This window comes from Myiozetetes cayanensis, unplaced genomic scaffold, assembly GCF_022539395.1.
Source record: "Myiozetetes cayanensis isolate MyiCay16 unplaced genomic scaffold, myiCay2020 scf5-8, whole genome shotgun sequence".
Classification (NCBI taxonomy): Eukaryota; Metazoa; Chordata; class Aves; order Passeriformes; family Tyrannidae; genus Myiozetetes; species Myiozetetes cayanensis.
In genome coordinates, this window is record NW_026087742.1 from 19,649,538 (window position 1) to 19,666,826 (window position 17,289).

Consider the following 17,289-nt stretch of genomic DNA (forward strand, 5'->3'; position numbering starts at 1 on the left):
TTCTGTAGTATTCCCCTGAACACTGACAGCTGAGTACTGCTTTTTTATGTTTGCCATCTTAACTACTGTGTTAAACACTTCTTCAAATCAGTGCTAGCAAAGGTGCAAGCTTTGGCTAGGTAATTCAGAACACATATTTGTTATTCCCATTTTTCAGCAAACAAAACGAAGAGGGAGAGGATGGTAAATAGCACAGAGCCACAGAGAAGAGTGTATTAAAATGCATCTTTGAAAGGGAGAAATTTCTGAAACTCTTTCAATCCATCCCCTGCCAATCTACCCTACAAACCTTGGATTCATTTTTGAAGGATTTAATTTGCTAAGGCTGTAGGAGTCTAATAAGAACAAGAATTCCATGTTTGTAATTTTCTCTTTTTTTGTTCCATCAAATTTCCACTCTTGTCCTTTTACTGTAAGGTCTTGCAAGTGTGATGGCAATTTCAAAATTTTGATTCTGCTTTCTGAGGTAACCTGTTTGACCTATCACCTGCTTCAGTTAAGAATTTGCTGTATTCTTTTATGAGAAACTCTGTATTTTTCAATAATATATTCTTATACAAGAAAAGGGATTTTTATTATGATCTTTATTATGATATTTTATTATTATCTTTATTATGATTTTTATTATGATCACTGTTGTTATTTACATATCTATTCACTAATAACTGGAAATAAATGTGACTTTTCTTTTAGCTCATACTTGTCTTACAGTGTAGATATGAAATTCTCTCTGTTTGAAGTACTTCATACCACTTCAGGATGAAAACTTGTAAACTCCTGTAAATTGAGGAGCTGCTCTTCTATTAGAGATTCTTACAGATTTTTGTTAAGAAAGCATAAGTTTTTTTTTTCTTCTACCAGTTGGCTTAACTCTTGAAGGAAATTCTTATTAAGTTCACCTGTATACATTTTTCAGCAGAGAAGCTACTGTTCCCCCCCCTTTTTTTTTTTTTCCAGGCATATATTTTTTTGGACTCAAAGTTCAGATTTTTAAGTGTGATGAATGAACAGGGCTAGTTAATTCGTTTTCAGGTCAAATATAAGATGGTCATTGCCAAAACTTGACAGTATCTTCCATGCAAGTTCTGGCTACATGTTCATTGACTACTTCTCAATTTATAGTTTGAATATATTTGTTTGCTGCCTGAAAATGGATTTTGGAGTCTGTCAATTACTGCTGTTAAAAGGCAGCTCTGGAGCATTATGACTGCCATTAGTGTGCAATAGGAATAGTGTTTAGCTAGTGGTTGGGTCTGTTTTTGGTAATACAGGGTGACAAAAAAACAGATGTATGATTTATTTGGTAGAAGGAGTATACCTGAAAAACCACAGTTTTAATAATTATTTGTTTGGATGTGATTAAAGCAATGCTTTCATATGCATAGAGAGATTGCCATAACATCTCAATATAGTTTCCATCTCTAATCTTAGCTCTCCCAAGACCAGTCCTGGAGCCCACATCTTTTCCTTTCCTGAAAACCACAAGGACAGTGAAGGGTAAACAGTGATTCCATCGTAATTGCTCTCACTTAGCAATACTTAAACATGAAAAACTGTATTTTAGAATTCAGTCAAAACATTTCAATTATTTTTCCTGGTAGTGGCAATGCCAAATATGTCAGCAAGATGCTCAGTCATTTATATAATATATATGGAGGTACTTAATTTTTAATCTTTTCAATCACTCTTCATAATTCGGCTTAGTTCACTAGAAGATGAACTGTCTGTGTTCTACAGACTAACTCAACTAAGCCACCCACATTTAAAATAATCCTGTAATGAATGCAAATAGTTATGCCAAAAAAACCCCTGAATATAGACTTGACTCACCTAAAACTCTGTACTGGCACTGCTTTGAAAAAAAATGTTTGTCTCTGTTTTCTGAAGGCAGTTTTCTGATTTAATCTTAGTTACTCAGAGACCAAAGCTGAAACCAACTTCTCCTTACTTTGCAAGCCAAGGAACAGTGGAGGGTAAATATTTTATTTTCATTTGTTTGCTTTTCCTGTGCCATCATCACATCACTTTCATCTGTTTTGAGCAATACCTAGGTTTGTTAACACTTTAAAACATTTGCCATACTAATGATAATTATGATTTTTGAACCTATGGTTTTTTCCATGACTTGAGAAATCAGTTTTGAAGGGATTGGTGACAAAAAGAATTTGTCATAAAATTCCTGTGTGTCTCTAGGTGAAGATTTTATCTTGAAAATTCTTTATAGAACTAAATGTTCCAATATGGCAGAAACATAATTTTACTTTCTCTTACTGATGTGGTGTAAGTGCCTTATGGATTCCTTAGATTACATAAATTACTTTTTCTTTTTTCGATGAGCACTCAAGTTCAAGTTTGAAGAATAGGCATGTTAATTGTTGGCTCAGGTACTAACTGTAAAGAAAAATGGGAATTATCATATATCACGGGAAATGGAGAGACCTTTCATGGGAATGGCGGGGTCTTCTGTAGTCTGTTGTATGTCAAAAGAGTAATAGTAGTGAAAACAGAAAATACACATTTTCAAAAATTATTGAACTTTTCAGAAGGAATGGAGTTATGACTGAATATTGATAGTATAATGTGATGTTTATCCCTTTGTACTAGAATAGTTATTAATTATTATTTAGTATTTGCAGTTTCTTGCATTGGAGACATGTCCAGAACATGTCATGTTGAATTTCTAATTCTAAGATGAGTCGTGGCTCCGTTGTTCTCTCTGCAATTATGGTTGTTTCAAGGAAATGTAAAAGTGATTTGGCGAATTAGGCACTTAGGCATTTTATGCTGGTGGAGGGCCATTTAGTTACTGAGGTTCAAGAAGTTTTGTGATATCACAACCACAAGACAGATGACTCCATGTTTGATCACCGAATCACAAGGTAATGCAAGGAAAAATCATGTATGGCCCTAAAGACAGATGTCTGAGGCCTGTGAACTGATGCTGCTTGTACTGCTGTGGCAAGGCTGAGTGGATCTCTCAAGATCATTTCCATGTCTGACCGTAGCACCCAAGAGACCAGACCTGGAACCGACCTCGTCTGCTTCACCAGTAGCCACCAGGATGGGTAAATAACCAGTTATTCCCTTCCTTCCTTTGGCAATGCTTTTCTTTGCAGCAATGAGCCTGTTCAGATGTGCTGATGTCCTGAGAAGTGGGGTCAATGCTGTGCTTGGTCCTTCATGGCTCCATATTACAAATTGTTCCATTTGTGAGCTTTCTGCGGCCTTTTTTGGGGTTCCACTTCTAGGTTTATTCTGACACCTTGGGCTGCCTGTGCCAACTGAAAGACAGCATCGTGCTGCTGCAGAGAGTGATGCTGTGATATGGGAGCCTGGCCCAAGCAGGGCCATGTCTCCTTTTCTGTAGCTCTGTCTTGATATGACCCTGCAACAGCAGCCTGTCCGAGGACTGAAGGTGGTTTTTGTGTTTGATCTTAGCTACTCGAAGACCAAGGCTGAAGTCCACCACTCCTTCCTCCCTGGCAACCAAGCAAACTGTGATGGGTAACTAGCAAACCCCTCTTCTTTCATTGTCTTCCATCTCCCTTGCTCCCCATCACGCCTCTCACCCCACACCACCTGCCATCCTTCTCATCTTCCATGGACAACAAGAAGACTTGTTGGTGTAGCTTGGCTTGCTGAAGCACTCGCCACACTGGTTCTGCAATTCTGTTGTTTGATCCCACGCTTTTTCCATTGCTGACAAGTATTTTCTGCAGGAAGCATGTGACGTCTTGCAGAGAGACCACGTGAATGCACCTTGCCTTCAGCTCCATCCCCCTGCTTCTTTGTGTTTTGGGAGCTGGTCTTGCCTTCTCTGTTCCAATCTGACAGCATTTTTCAGAGACAAATCCCCTTGGGGCTGGCACAAGAGGACAGCACAGCAGTTCAGCCACCCTCCAGGGAGTCCTGGTCCAAGGGTGCAGCTGTTTGCTGCTTCATCACTGAGTTTCAAAGTGGCTCGTTGTCTTCTACCTGTGGCTTTACACTGCCATCACCTGGGCATGGGAATGCTCTGCTCTGCTGCTGCTTTTGAGGTCATGTTAGAGGTTTATGCTCAGTGCCTCTTTTCAGCTTTTGGTGAATCATGGCACGTTTCTTCAAGGTTCAAGACACCAGCAGCCTTTGGTGGTAATGATATTTTTTGTAGGTCTGCTAATGATGCAAGATGGGAATTGTCCCAAGGGATCTTACTGTGCTTTTAGTCAAACTTATTTCTCTTGGGGCCTACACTGGGGTCAAGTGGAAGTGTAGGATGAAAGAGCCATACGTTACTTCAATCACTGGATATGGCACTTTTCCATTTCTTGTAAACTGATATGTTCTTCATATTTCTTGTAACTGCTTCTTCATCTTTTGCATCACCAGTGCATCTTCACACATTTACATTAGAAAATCCATTGCATGTGCTTTTGAAATTTTTTTCCTGTGTCAAGTCTCCAGTTTCTTAGTAACATGTTGAAACCTGTTCAGTCTATATGTTTCAGATGGTGCCAAAAAGAATGTTCTGGTTTAGTTGTGATTTTTTCTTTCCAGCTTCACTGGACTCTAATCATATTACTTTCCTGTCCCAAACATCTGCATCTGCAGAAATATCAAAAAAAGATACTGGTAAATCATATTTATGATACTTCCATCACTTGCTATTTGGTTTTGCATCAAGGATGTTACAGTTAGAGGCTGTTCCCTCTGATTGCTTGGTGTTGTCTGAAGTGGAATTTTGTCTACAATGTCTGATAGTTAGGCTCTATAATTACATAGTGATATTCTGTGGCATAGGATCAAATAAAAAGTAAACCACAGCAATTAATATTGTTTTCTGTTGGTTTAATCTGTTGAATATAAGGACCAATTATCAGTTATAAAGATATATTCTTGCCTGCAGCATTTTACTACAAGGGATTTTCAGTTAGCTGCATAGTACAGATTATTCTTCAGTTTTCTCTGGTTCTAAACATTTTTTTCAAGTTATATTGTTATTTCACCTTTGAACTTTTCTTACTGGGGTCATGGGTATTCAAGATTGAATTTGTATTCATAGCAAGAGATGAGAAGGAGAATTCTCCTAAACCTGGAAGTCAGTGTTTCAGCAGTATTGTTTTGGATTTGCTGCTTCACTGTATGGCTCTGTCAGAAAAAATTGTGTTAATTTATATTATGTCAATTAGATAAAATACCACAATAAAATGACAAATTGCATGACATATTAAAATCTGTAACTCAAAATACTGACATCTGGTATATAGAAACAAGCAAAGCTTTGGCAATAGAAATACCTGGTTGCAGAAATTCGTATTTGATTTTATTTAAAGTATGCAGATCTCTTTGTGCAGGTGAATTCAAAAGCACAGGTTTTTTCTGTTACATATGCAATTGACTCCTGTTGATGTCTGCTTTTGGGGGCACTGCAGTTTCTGTCAGGGTGTGTCTTTTAGATGCATGTGACATCTTCAAAACTTTGAGGTTTTGTTCCTCTCTTTCCAAGTTGGAAATCTTGTGAAAATATTGTAGTAGTGTTGGCATCTTGCAAAGCAACGTAAAACAATCTTACTTTTTCTGATTTCTGCACCCTGCCTTCCTAAGTCTGCATCATGGGAATCTGTCTCAGGACTATTTACATTTTTCTGCAGCTACAAGTTCAGCTGACCTGGAAAAATCTATGCCTTCACTTTCCAGAACACCTCAAGTGTTAACAACAACTACGGGTAACAGTAATGCATTAGCTTCTGAAATGTTATTAATCCTAGATATTTTGGTCATTTTCCATATTGTCTTCTGCTTGAGTCATGATCGTTAGTGTAGACAGACAAAGTTCCCCTTTTCACATGACAGCTCCTCCTTTACTGCCGAGGAACTCAGTTGATAGTATTTGTGATCTCACATTTGTTGCTCAAAAAGCTACTAGGGCTATTTTGGGATATACTTACACAAAGTAATCTTGACTTAATACTACTGCTATTACTACTACTACTAATGACTAAATTTTAATAAGAATCTTTAAATTACTTGTTTTTTTCTCACAAGCTTAATTGTTATTCACTTAGATAGAACACACATTTATATACTATATATTGTTTTGCCAGCATGGGAAGCTTCTTTCTTACTATTTTTTACTGTTCAGGGACTTTTTTTAACTTTACCTTACCCTTGTTTTTCATGTGCATATGTGTACATAGATTATATGACGTTAAAATTCATTAACAAAGTACTGCCAGAAAATAAAGCACTGAAAAGGATTAAGGCAGTCCTTTTTTTCCCACAGAAATATGTTTGTAGCACTTTTCAGTTTTTGTAGTTTATATTTTTTTTTCTACCTTTTTTGGAGTTTTTTATCTTTATAACTATGGTGTTAGAAGTTCTTTTATCTTCATGTTTTCTGGGCTGCTTTAAAATACGTGGGCCGTAGTATCTAAAGCAATATGAGCTTTAGTTGACTGACACTTTAGTTTTAGCTCTCATTTTAACAACGAGCTTCAGCTCACACTCTGAACCAGCACTGCTCCATTGCTGAGGTGATGCATGTTTATGGTGGGTGGACCTTTGCATTGCAAATTAGGTATAGCCTATAACATTTTTTGCTGTTCTTCTGTAACAAAAAAAGCTATGTGTAGAATTAATAATCAGAGATTATTGTGACCTGTTTTTTTATAGCTTTCGGTGGTATTCAGCCTGTTCTTTCAAGCCCTGTGACACCTAGTAAGCCTGAAATAGCAGGTCCTGGACCAGGTACAATCTCCACCTAGCTCTTAATTCAACAGCTCAAACCATGCTCTAAAACTCACTGAAATGAGTACACTGATACCACTTTTGGTGCACATTTGGATCAGTCCCTAACACCCAAACTTTGAATTTATGTTCCTGCTAATGTTTTAAATTAGTGCCTTCTCACAATTACAATGCATATGACAACTCACAGTCACATGAGTCTCTTTCAGTATTTTGAAAAATATGCCACGTAGATAATTGAGAAACAGCATTTGCATATAGTTCTGATGAAAACACTGTGAGGTGAGTTGTAGGCTGCATTTTGTTGTTGTAGCCTTGTTTAAAAGATTAAGGATAGTGTATCCTTAACAGGATGAAATTGGTTAACAGTTATAGACACTTGGTGCTTTTGGATTGAAAACATGGTTGGATCAGCTGTTGGCTTTCTTCTCCAAATGTTGTATGTCTGACTAATTGATTGTTTAACATGTCTTCTTCAGTAAATTCCTGCATTTTACACAATATCACCTCCCTTAAGTATTGGACCAAACCTCAAAATGTTCAAAAGCTCTACTTAAAATCTTACTCAGCAGTGGCTGAGATCCAGAGCAGTTGCAATGAAGGCAGGAGGAAATAAACATCCAGAATTTCTGCACTTCAAAAATGTGCCAATTTATGGTGACTGAAACTCTGTGCAGCTCTGAATTTGTCCCTAATGGATGCTTAACTGTCCAAGCATTAGTTAAATATTTGTTGCTCTTGTAAAAACAAATTTGTTTTTGCTTATGAAAGAAGAGTTTCTTCCATTAGCTCTTTGGTCTCTTATGACTGTCATAATTTCTTCCAGCAGCAACAAGTGAATCCATTCTGGAATCTTTCACACCTAAAACTTCTCGTCCTTTTCAATGGCCAAGGGTAACATTAGGTAATGTTGTTTTCACCCAGTGAAAAACTCTGTGTTTGTTTTGAGCACTTCGTCCCATTTGAATGCACTTCTTCTAGCATATCCTCTCACATGCATAAACATTCTTTTTCCTGGTTAGAGAGTCTTGTCCTTCCATTTTCATTAGACTGATTATTCTTGACATATCTGTGTATGAGAACATAGTTCTGGATGGTTTTACTGTTTCAGAGAAGTAAAACTTGCCTCTTGCATGACAAAAACACCATCATCCTCTCATGAGTGTTCTATCTCTTTTCCTTCCATTGCACACGCATGTGCTGATTGTGTCTGATTGTAAAGCTTTCAAAATGGAAATTTTAATTGTTTTGGAGTCACATAATCTTATTTCTGATCAATGCACAGCATTTCAGTATCATCTCCATTCCACACTTTAAAATCCTGTTTCATCAACTGGCTTTGACATTCCATACTAAGTTGTCTTTTCTTCAATATAAACTTATGACATGTGCTGTTTGTTATGGGAAATGCTCTTTAAACAATTTTTGATTGCAAACTGAGCTCTTTCTTTCAGCTCCAAAAGAAATACCACTTATTCCTTCTAAACTGAAACCATCTGCTACCCCAGAAGTACAGCATGTGAAACCTGGTAATTGTGTGCACCGTTTTTATAAGTTGGTATGCAGAGAGATACATTCACTAAAAATATCTAAGCAAAACTTCCTAAAAAGGATAGGAGCTATGCAATACATAAGCATCCTGATTAGCTCATCATTCTAAAATTGGTCATTTGATGTTACCTAACATAAGGAATGAGAGTTAAACTCATCAGTTTTATGCATTTGGGTCCAGTGATAAAAACATAAACAAATTCTCTAGTGCTGCAACCTTTCTGGAGGACTGGAATGAAAAAAATTCTTCTGGGTGGCACGAGGGTGTTTTAATATCCCTTGTATGAGCAATATGTGTTATTATTATTTCTATAATCTCCCTTGTTAATCCCCATCTCCCACAGACATACTATGGCAAAGACAACACCTTTGCTAGTCCAAATAGTTTGAAAGTAAAGTACTGCTCATATGATCAGTAATCCTTCTGTAGAGAACCCAATGGAAAGCATTGCCATTTTAGTGGAAACAGGAGATCTTTCTCAAAATAGAAGAAGAACTTTCATACATACATGAAATTCATTCTTTGACCATGGGATAATTGTCATGGTGTCATGTCCTTTTTCCTTTTATGCTTTTTGTTCAAAAAAGCAGATATCTACTAATTTTCTTCTTATTTGGGATTAAGGGAAATTATTTTGCCTCCTTTAGTGATTCAGGTACTGGACCAATAAATGTTACAGTGTGGATTACTAGAGGCCTAAAATGTTTCTGTTCTGTCTTATAAACAGACAAGTCAGTAAAAAGCAGGAGCTGTCTTTGTTGTCTTACACCTGTCTTACAGTTTACTGCAGGTACTCATTTAACACTTCAGAAAGAATTTGGCATTTAGAAGTTTCTTCTTTTACGTGGATTCTCTGGTATTTGTCATGGACCACATTCTTTTCTTCAGTCAAATACCTCATCCATCTTTTCTCACTGTTCTCCTGTAATGTAAATTTATTTGCTAATTGAATCAAATAACAGATTAAAATGTCCTGAGAACATAAATATGGGGAAGGAACCTTAGAAACAGACTCACACATAGCCACAAGCATAGAGTGTGCAACGTCATAGGAAACAAAACTAAAAGGCATGTATGGTGTTATGCATAAGAGTAAGGCTTGTCTAGACTATTTAAAGAACGACTTCCCTGAACTATTGGAATTATAACCCTTTTGGCTTACTGCTGATACATCTACTGATTGGTTCCATTACACTCGAATTTTTCTTTTCTAGCTCCTAAACCACCACTTTTGGAGCCTAAAACTTCTCAGACTGTTGAACAATCAAAAGCAACACTAGGTAATACATGTTTCTGTAGCTGTTGGTCCTCCTTCTTTGCAGTCCAAGCCAGCATCTACTCTACTACTTCATCTCATAGCTTGTACTGTATTTAATCCATTTCTCTGAAAGAGGAAAACATTAGGAGATAAACATTCTGAAATGTTTTTCTAAGCTCAGGAGAAAAAGAAACCCTTTTTTTCCCCATACAGTTTCACTAGTTCTATGGTACAGTAAAATTTTGGGAATCAAAATTGTGTTCCATTTTATTGGGAGTTTTTCTACACCAACACTCTTTACCCTCAGAAAATAATCCTGAACCCCTTGAAAATACAATAGAAAAGCCAAGTGCAAGGGTAATATCATGGGTGCTAATCCTAGAACACTCAGTGAAGGATTCCTGTGGCACTAGGTGAACATGTTAATTCTGCTGTTTTATAAATCCTTCTGAATGTCATTTTGGCTTGAAAACCAGCCCTCAGTCACTTCATGTCTCACTGTAAATGTCAAACACTTTTCCACTGTGTCTATTGCTATGAAACAGTCTCAGAGCCCTGAGTTTTGAAGATGGACAAAATGACTGCCTATACTGCCCGAAAATGACGTTAAAGTTCATCCAAGGTCAGACTAACAGTCAGATTAGCGAATTATAGTTCCAGCCCAAGCATTTTCAGGGGGGAAAAGGTCTCTAGGACTGGTTGTTCTTAATTTTTACCATGCTACTTCTATTCTATTAACAGAATTCAATGACTACAGTTATGAAGAAATTCCAGTTTTTATTATTGATTCCATGTTGTTCAAGATGCCTGCCAGTAATTTTTTTACAGTGCTGAAAATTGAGGACATTTTTGCATATTTTGTTTATTTATGTCTTCTGAGGGCTTTCAATTTACCTGGAATTCAAAAGGATAAACAGCACTATACCTCTTAGGTATCTTGCAATAATGAATTTGCTAACTAAATGAGAGGAACATTAGAATCTGATTGCAAGCTACAATTACATGTTTTAAATTTAACTACTTACTTTTGCAGTGAAGAACAAGCAGGGATTTTGCTGGGGTGGTGAAGGCTTAGGAAGATTTTTGAGAAACCTTCTTGGTCTATCTGATTTTACCATTTGCTCTTCTTCCCAGTAGCCATTTGTTGCCTCATCTCATTTTTATGTGATACAGTGGGAAGGATAAACTTATAATCCAGTATATTTTTTTCAGCTCCTAAAGAAGCAAAACTCACACCTGCATCTAAACCTAGACCATCTGGCAGACCTAAAAAGCCACGAACTAAACCTGGTAACTAACTTCCATAGCCATCATTTGTTATAGTTTATCACTTAAGTACTGCATTTTAGCTTAAATTTATTCTTTGTGAAGTTTGGCACTTAATCATTGAATCCAAGAAGATTAAAAAAAAAAAAAACAGCAAAGCAAGAACACTTTTAACTTTTGTCTCCCAAATCACCAGCTCACACAGCCCGGCATTGAAACAAGTTATTTTCCTGCTTTTCATTTCAAAATCACAACTTTCCCAACTTAGTTCAACATAGGGTCTGGAACATACAAATTTGCTGATGGTTGTAGCATCTTACATAGAATAGCAGGATTTGTATTGATTCAGTGATCATTAATGCATATGTTGACTTAACTGAAACTGTGGAAATAAGAGTGGAATTCTGTTCTGGAATTCACTGAAGGCATATTTTATGATCTCAAATAGCACCTTCACATTGGGATTGAATTTGGTCTATGATGTATGGCAGAGAATAAAATACACCTGGGATTTTCTGGACCTGGAGAATAAGTAAATACAGTTACAAAAATATTTCTAGTGTTACATGGTTTATAATGAAGTTAAAAAGCTTAAAATTGCACAATTGTTTATTGTAAGAATGTATTACTTAATGCTGGAAGAGATCAGACAATTTTATTAAATTCTTTCCAGATTCCCTGAAAATTATTTTTTTCTCATAAAACGAAATTACTCTCTTCAGACCAAATTATTCCCTGTGAAGCTTGTTAACTGAATGGTACTTATGACTTGGAACTGTCTCAAAGTAGTGTGCATAATTAGCTTTTCATGCTGATTACAGCTGGTACATAATTTTTAGTGTAGGAAATCCAGTATTGTATTACAAGAATAATTACTTTTGTCTCTGCTACAGATGCCTGTGTCTGAATATAGATCTGAATCGGGCATGTTGTTTTTTGAAACAGCAAGAGAAAAAAAAGCAACTCATTTGGAAACTGTTGCATGAAATTGTTTTACACCTTTGGGCTGAAAAGATCAAGATTTTATACTGATCTTTCCACACTAAATAGCTATAGAGCAAGTTTCTATATGACTACCAAAAAAGTGTCATGATTCTGCATTTGTACTCATGCCTCTTCCTTGTCCTTTCCCTGTTAGTGCTTTCAGTCAGGTGGAATCCTAATGCACACTTTTTAATCATGATAAAACTTGTAAGAATTTTCCTGTAAGTAGGTATTTGTGAAATTGGCATGTATTCTGAAGCGACAAGTGATTATATTCTTGTTCAGACAATATTATTTGAGGCATAAATACGCATGGGGAGAACCTGACTTTTGGGTGGGTGGCAAAATGATCAAAGAGCAGGATGTTCCAGCTCACTTCAGAGTTCAGCTTAAATTAGAAATTTGTGTCATGACACTGGTTGTCACCTTTCCTTAAGAGTGAATCAAAGTAATGAAGAATATGTGACAAATTTATATTTGATATAGGATTTACTAATGACCCACTTCGGGTCAAACAGAGATCCAGAAAGTTAATTTTGACTCTCATTGTTGATACGACTTCTGTGCAATTTGTGATTTTCAGTGGAGAAAAAGACTTCATTTAAAAACCCCCAAACACAGAAACAATTTTCAATCCTTCCAAACAACAAACTATACATTCTAGTGAAAGTTCACAGCTCCATTCTTTTTTTTTTTATATTTGGGTAATTGAATTTATTACCTGAATGAAAAAAAGGCTTTGTTTCTAATGTGATCACGCCCAGCCACTGTTATCACCTGTACTATTGTTAGCATGAACACTCCATTTTCTCCATTTTTCAGAGCAGGAAATTATAATGAATTTTCTACCATGCACCCAACTGCACTGCAACATTTTTCTTCCAGAAAAGTTTTTCAGTATCTCCAGGAATTGAGATTCCACAACCTCTCTGGTCAAATACTTTACTTAAATTATTTGTCCTGAAGAAATTTTAGTATATTGCTTTCTTAGAGTAGTGGTAATAGTATCAAATACATCAACCATTAACTATTCAAAAATGTCAGCAAATAAATGAGGGAAAAATTAAAATTCTGAAATAATTCATTCTTTTAAATTTAAACGCAGTCCTCCCAGATATAATCCCCTCACCACAAACCTTCATGAAGTGAAATAGAGAATTTTAAATTAATTAAGTAATTTTGTATTAAACTGACAGTGTCCTGGAATTGTTAGGTCTCAGGTTTTATTGTATTTTAATGTAATTTCCTTGAAATAAGTGTACTTTTGAGTCTTCAAATGCTTGTGAATTTTATCATGACAAGTCATGATAAAATCACCAGTATGTCCAAAATAGTTTTAGGCACATCGTAAAATATTCACCTATCACTTTTTCTTTCCTAATTATAATATGTGCTGGGTATAGGTAATAGAAGATGGGCTGAGAAGAGTCAAAGCAGAGTAAACAAAGTTTGAAGGTTTGGATAAGCACAGAGATTACTTAATGACCATAGATGTATTTAGGAATGAAAATGGACTCCATTTGTAAAGCCATGCTAATACTAAACAATTCTACCAACTTTGTCTTCAAAGATCTTTATATTTTTCAGAATCTTTGGAGTTCATCCCTTTCAAACCTAATTAAGTACTGCAGATAGAGACAGGAAGCTTGTTAACTTGGTTATCTAATGTACTGTGGCACTAGTTAATCTATTGGGATCTTCAGCCTTGCCTTCTGTGGCTTTACAGTTATTTTCATCTGAAGTCTTCCACATCTAACCTTTGCATCACTATGGAAGACAATCAGGAAAATTAATAGAAATATTTATGAAAGAAAAAGGATTTCCCTGCCACTGTTTCTTTTTAGTGGCCTACAGTCATAAAGAGGAGGGAAAAAAAACCTCAGTAAAACAGGAAGATGACGATATAGAGAGCTCCTCTGCTGTTGTGTTCCTGTTAGTGTAAATGAACTTTTTAATTTTTAAAAGCCCCAAAAACAACACAGGGTAGTTACGAGCATTGGGTAAATTTATAATTTACTCAGTGTTTCTGAATAGTTAGGAGGAGGTGGAATTTTAACTGGGAAGCAAGAGCAGCTGAGCCATGCCAGCAGCTGAAAAATAGATATAGATGCACCTATATTTCTCTCAAGAAAATTCTCTTTATTCCAGCAGCAACCATTCCAGTGTCAGTCACTACTAGGAGTCCCTACACATATGAACGTCCAAAGACCGCAGAGGGTAATGATTATGAGTCATCTTTAGTCGTTCTTCTTTTCACTGGTCTAATAATATGTGCAGATGAAAGCACCATTCCCTGTAGGCTTCCTGCTTATTCATAGGTGGTCCAAACCCAAACAAATGGAAGTATAATCTTGGTGCTTTATTACTTCTCCATGTTTCTAGCATGGAGATGTCTTCTAAGAGGTAGTATCAAAAGCACCAGTTGCAATCAGAGTTTTGTTTCTTGTGAAGTCCATTTTTAAAATCAGTAGATGTAGTGAGTATGGGCTATAAGAAAGGTTCTGTCTTTATGTGTGTGTGCCTGTTGTTTATTGCTTTACTTTGGAGACTCCTGACATTTTTGTATATCAAGAGTCCTTCTCTGGGTTAAGCTCCGTGACCTCATCTCTTGTTTGTTGTAAGATTTACTGATTTCTATCCACATGCTTTCGCTTCTGCTGCTGTCAAGTTTGCCCAATTATATATTTCTTACTTAACCTGTATTATTAGGAACTTTAATATTCCGTGGTTTTAAAAAATAACAGTTAGTTTGAAGATCCACATTACTGTGGTGTTGTATTAGCACCTGCTTTTATACTTACCGGTGCAGTAATTTTAGGTTTTCGGAGTATATTCCACACTTACTTTGTCACACTGTTTCTGTTGCAGTCGTGGATCCTTTTACACTTAGAATTGAACCACCAAGGCCAACGATAGGTAATGATGTTTCCTTGGCCAGCTGTCATGTCTGCTTTTTTCCATCCCAGAAAGCATCACTGAAGTTAATCACCTTGTGTCTTAGGATTGTTTCATTTAACTTCATTTTTCTTCAAGGGAATTCTCTTGCTTGGCATCCACAACTTATTGCTCTCTTCACAGCTGGAATGTCACCTGGTTTTTAAGAAAATTATTCTGGCAGTTCTGAACCACCTTTCTCATAATTATGCTTGTTTGTGCTTGTTCCAGTTTTTATTAAAACAAAACAAAAAACCAACAAACAACTAAGCTTCAAAAATTACTAAAATTACGCTTTCCTGCTTAGATTGTTGTAAATACATGGAGAGTATTACCTGACTTTCCCACTTCCTACAAAGAGACTTCTCAGTTGCAGGTGTGAGGTTTCTGTGCTTGTGCGTTCACCTGGTATCAGATTTGTTAAATTGCTGTGCAATTTAACCAACTTATTACCCACATTTTCTCTTCCAGCTCCAAGGGAGACTCAGCGTGTTCCTTCTAAACCTAAAACTTCACCCAAACCTCATATCCCACAAGCCAAGGATGGTAAAGTGCTTTGTGATTATTTCTAATTCAGTTTATGTTGGATTGAAATGTATTTCTGAGCAGCTGTTTAGTTACCTGAGCCAGTTAAAACATACTGGGGTTCTGTTCTGCTGCACTCAGCAATTTATTTGCAGTTTATTTGCTAGGTATTTTTCATCATGCAAAAGAATAAATCTCTGTTACTTCAGGGCAAGAGGATGAGAATAATTTTGCAACAGTCAGATTAACTGTGCTAACCAAAGCAAATACCAAGCAGTTACAGTATGCACTGTGGCTACTTGGGTGGTACAATTATTTCCCACACCCACTTTGCATTGTTAGAATAAATATGTTATGCTTTCTTTTAAAGTAACAATTACTTAATTTCATGACATTATTATTTTCTGCATGAGAGAGTAAATGGCCCAGTACATAGTTAGTATTTGTTTATAAATATGTATTGGCATTAATGATCATTTAATCTGTATTCCAAAATACCGGATTTTTATGTCATTAAATGTGAGTGCAGATGAATTCAGTAGTAGAAAGGAAAAATTACTTTCTGTCCCCTACTATTCAGTTTGTAACATCAGCAGAAAATTGCAAGGGTATCAAATATTAACATATGTTATCTTTTGGTAAATGTGAAAAATTTAATGATAATGAATTCAATGAAGATCTTTAAATTGTAGACATGAGGTAATATTTTTTTAAATCTGGTTTTATCTATTAGATGTGATTATCTCATGTAGAAAACAAAAGCAACAAAATCCTTGTCCTCTCATAATTTTTTAATCATGACAGATGATTATAAAACATTGTTTCCAAATTATAACTTAAAATGCAGCTTCTATGAACTCAGCTTTTACTTCTGTGGCCATTTCTCATTATTATGGTAGTCTGGCCTTCTCAAATATGATTAATGGTTTTGTCATACAAACGTTACAAGCTTGTACTGTTCTGTGTTTAAAAAACCAAAACAATACAAAAACCACAACAACTTACTGTTTCTTCAAGAATCTGTAATGTGTAGAACCTTTTCTACACCATCATCCACTTATCTTGTGATTGTCTTAAAAGATCAAAAGAATTTTCTTTGTTTGATTGTAACCCATAAAGAAAAATTGACACAGAGAGGGATACCAACAATTTCACATCCTTATGGCTCCTAAACACACAGTTTTATTTTAGATCCACACTAGTTTAGAGCTGAATAATGTGATTGTGCAACACAATACACGATGGTGCTCTTTAATAATATGGCATCCAGTAAACAAGCAAGTAGTCTGTGGTTCCAACTCTATATATAAACTGCATTTGAAATACACCTCAAAAGGAAGAGATTTATGTCTCTAGAAAACCGTATTTGAAAAACATTTTTTGGATAAGATTTTTTGATATCTCATTGAAGACCATGGGGCAACAAAGCTCGCCTTATCTTGCAGATTACACTGCTTTCTCAGAAACTTCTTTAAAGGTAACTGTTTCTGTATGAGGCAGTATACGTAGTATAACATTCCAAAAGCAGTTACTAGTCAAGTAATACTAATTGGAAGCGGAGTTATTGTCTTTAATTTTCAAAATGTCTTCTATGTTTTGTTTCCAATACAGTCCTGGAATCCATAACATTTAGAACTGAGCAACTAAAACCAACAATAGGTAACAGTTTTACCCAGAGGGTGAATCACTTGGGAGCCATCACATTCAGCTTTTCTCACAGTGTACGCTGAGCATCACAAGTGTATCTTCATTGCACTCCACTGCCATAATTTTTTGCTATTAAATTTCATCCTGTAAGGGTCTTTTTTGATGATTTTACACTAACAATTCATAATCATCTTTTCTGGGCTTTTTCCCCACACAGATGTGTTCTGTAAAGTGGACAGAAGCACCACAATCTACCTTTGACTACTTGTCTCTGTACTCAGATCCTATCATGTGCTGCTTCACCTTTTGTATTGGTCCATCCATAGTGGCCTTGTTTTGTGTTATCCTGTTACAGAGGTTCTCCATCAACACTCTTTTTTCATGTACCAAGCTTTCA

The 17,289-nt window shown here is 36.0% G+C and overlaps 1 protein-coding gene across 11 annotated transcripts in view; it reads left to right on the forward strand.

Moving 5' to 3' along the window:
- ABI3BP (ABI family member 3 binding protein) overlaps nucleotides 1–17,289 on the forward strand; it is a 138,455-nt gene that overhangs the window by 73,461 nt on the left and 47,705 nt on the right. For 4 of the 11 annotated variants that reach the window (XM_050332361.1, XM_050332363.1, XM_050332364.1 and 1 more), the window contains 10 exons: nucleotides 5,631–5,705; nucleotides 6,652–6,726; nucleotides 7,553–7,630; nucleotides 8,181–8,255; nucleotides 9,493–9,558; nucleotides 10,749–10,826; nucleotides 13,935–14,003; nucleotides 14,655–14,702; nucleotides 15,192–15,266; nucleotides 16,857–16,904. In XM_050332361.1, the coding sequence (XP_050188318.1) occupies nucleotides 5,631–5,705; nucleotides 6,652–6,726; nucleotides 7,553–7,630; nucleotides 8,181–8,255; nucleotides 9,493–9,558; nucleotides 10,749–10,826; nucleotides 13,935–14,003; nucleotides 14,655–14,702; nucleotides 15,192–15,266; nucleotides 16,857–16,904 (687 nt within the window). Of the gene's footprint in view, nucleotides 1–1,431; nucleotides 1,498–1,910; nucleotides 1,974–3,005; nucleotides 3,066–3,438; nucleotides 3,505–4,536; nucleotides 4,612–5,630; nucleotides 5,706–6,651; nucleotides 6,727–7,552; nucleotides 7,631–8,180; nucleotides 8,256–9,492; nucleotides 9,559–10,748; nucleotides 10,827–13,934; nucleotides 14,004–14,654; nucleotides 14,703–15,191; nucleotides 15,267–16,856; nucleotides 16,905–17,289 lie in introns of all 11 variants that reach the window. The other 7 variants (XM_050332356.1, XM_050332357.1, XM_050332358.1 and 4 more) reach the window with 4 other exon arrangements.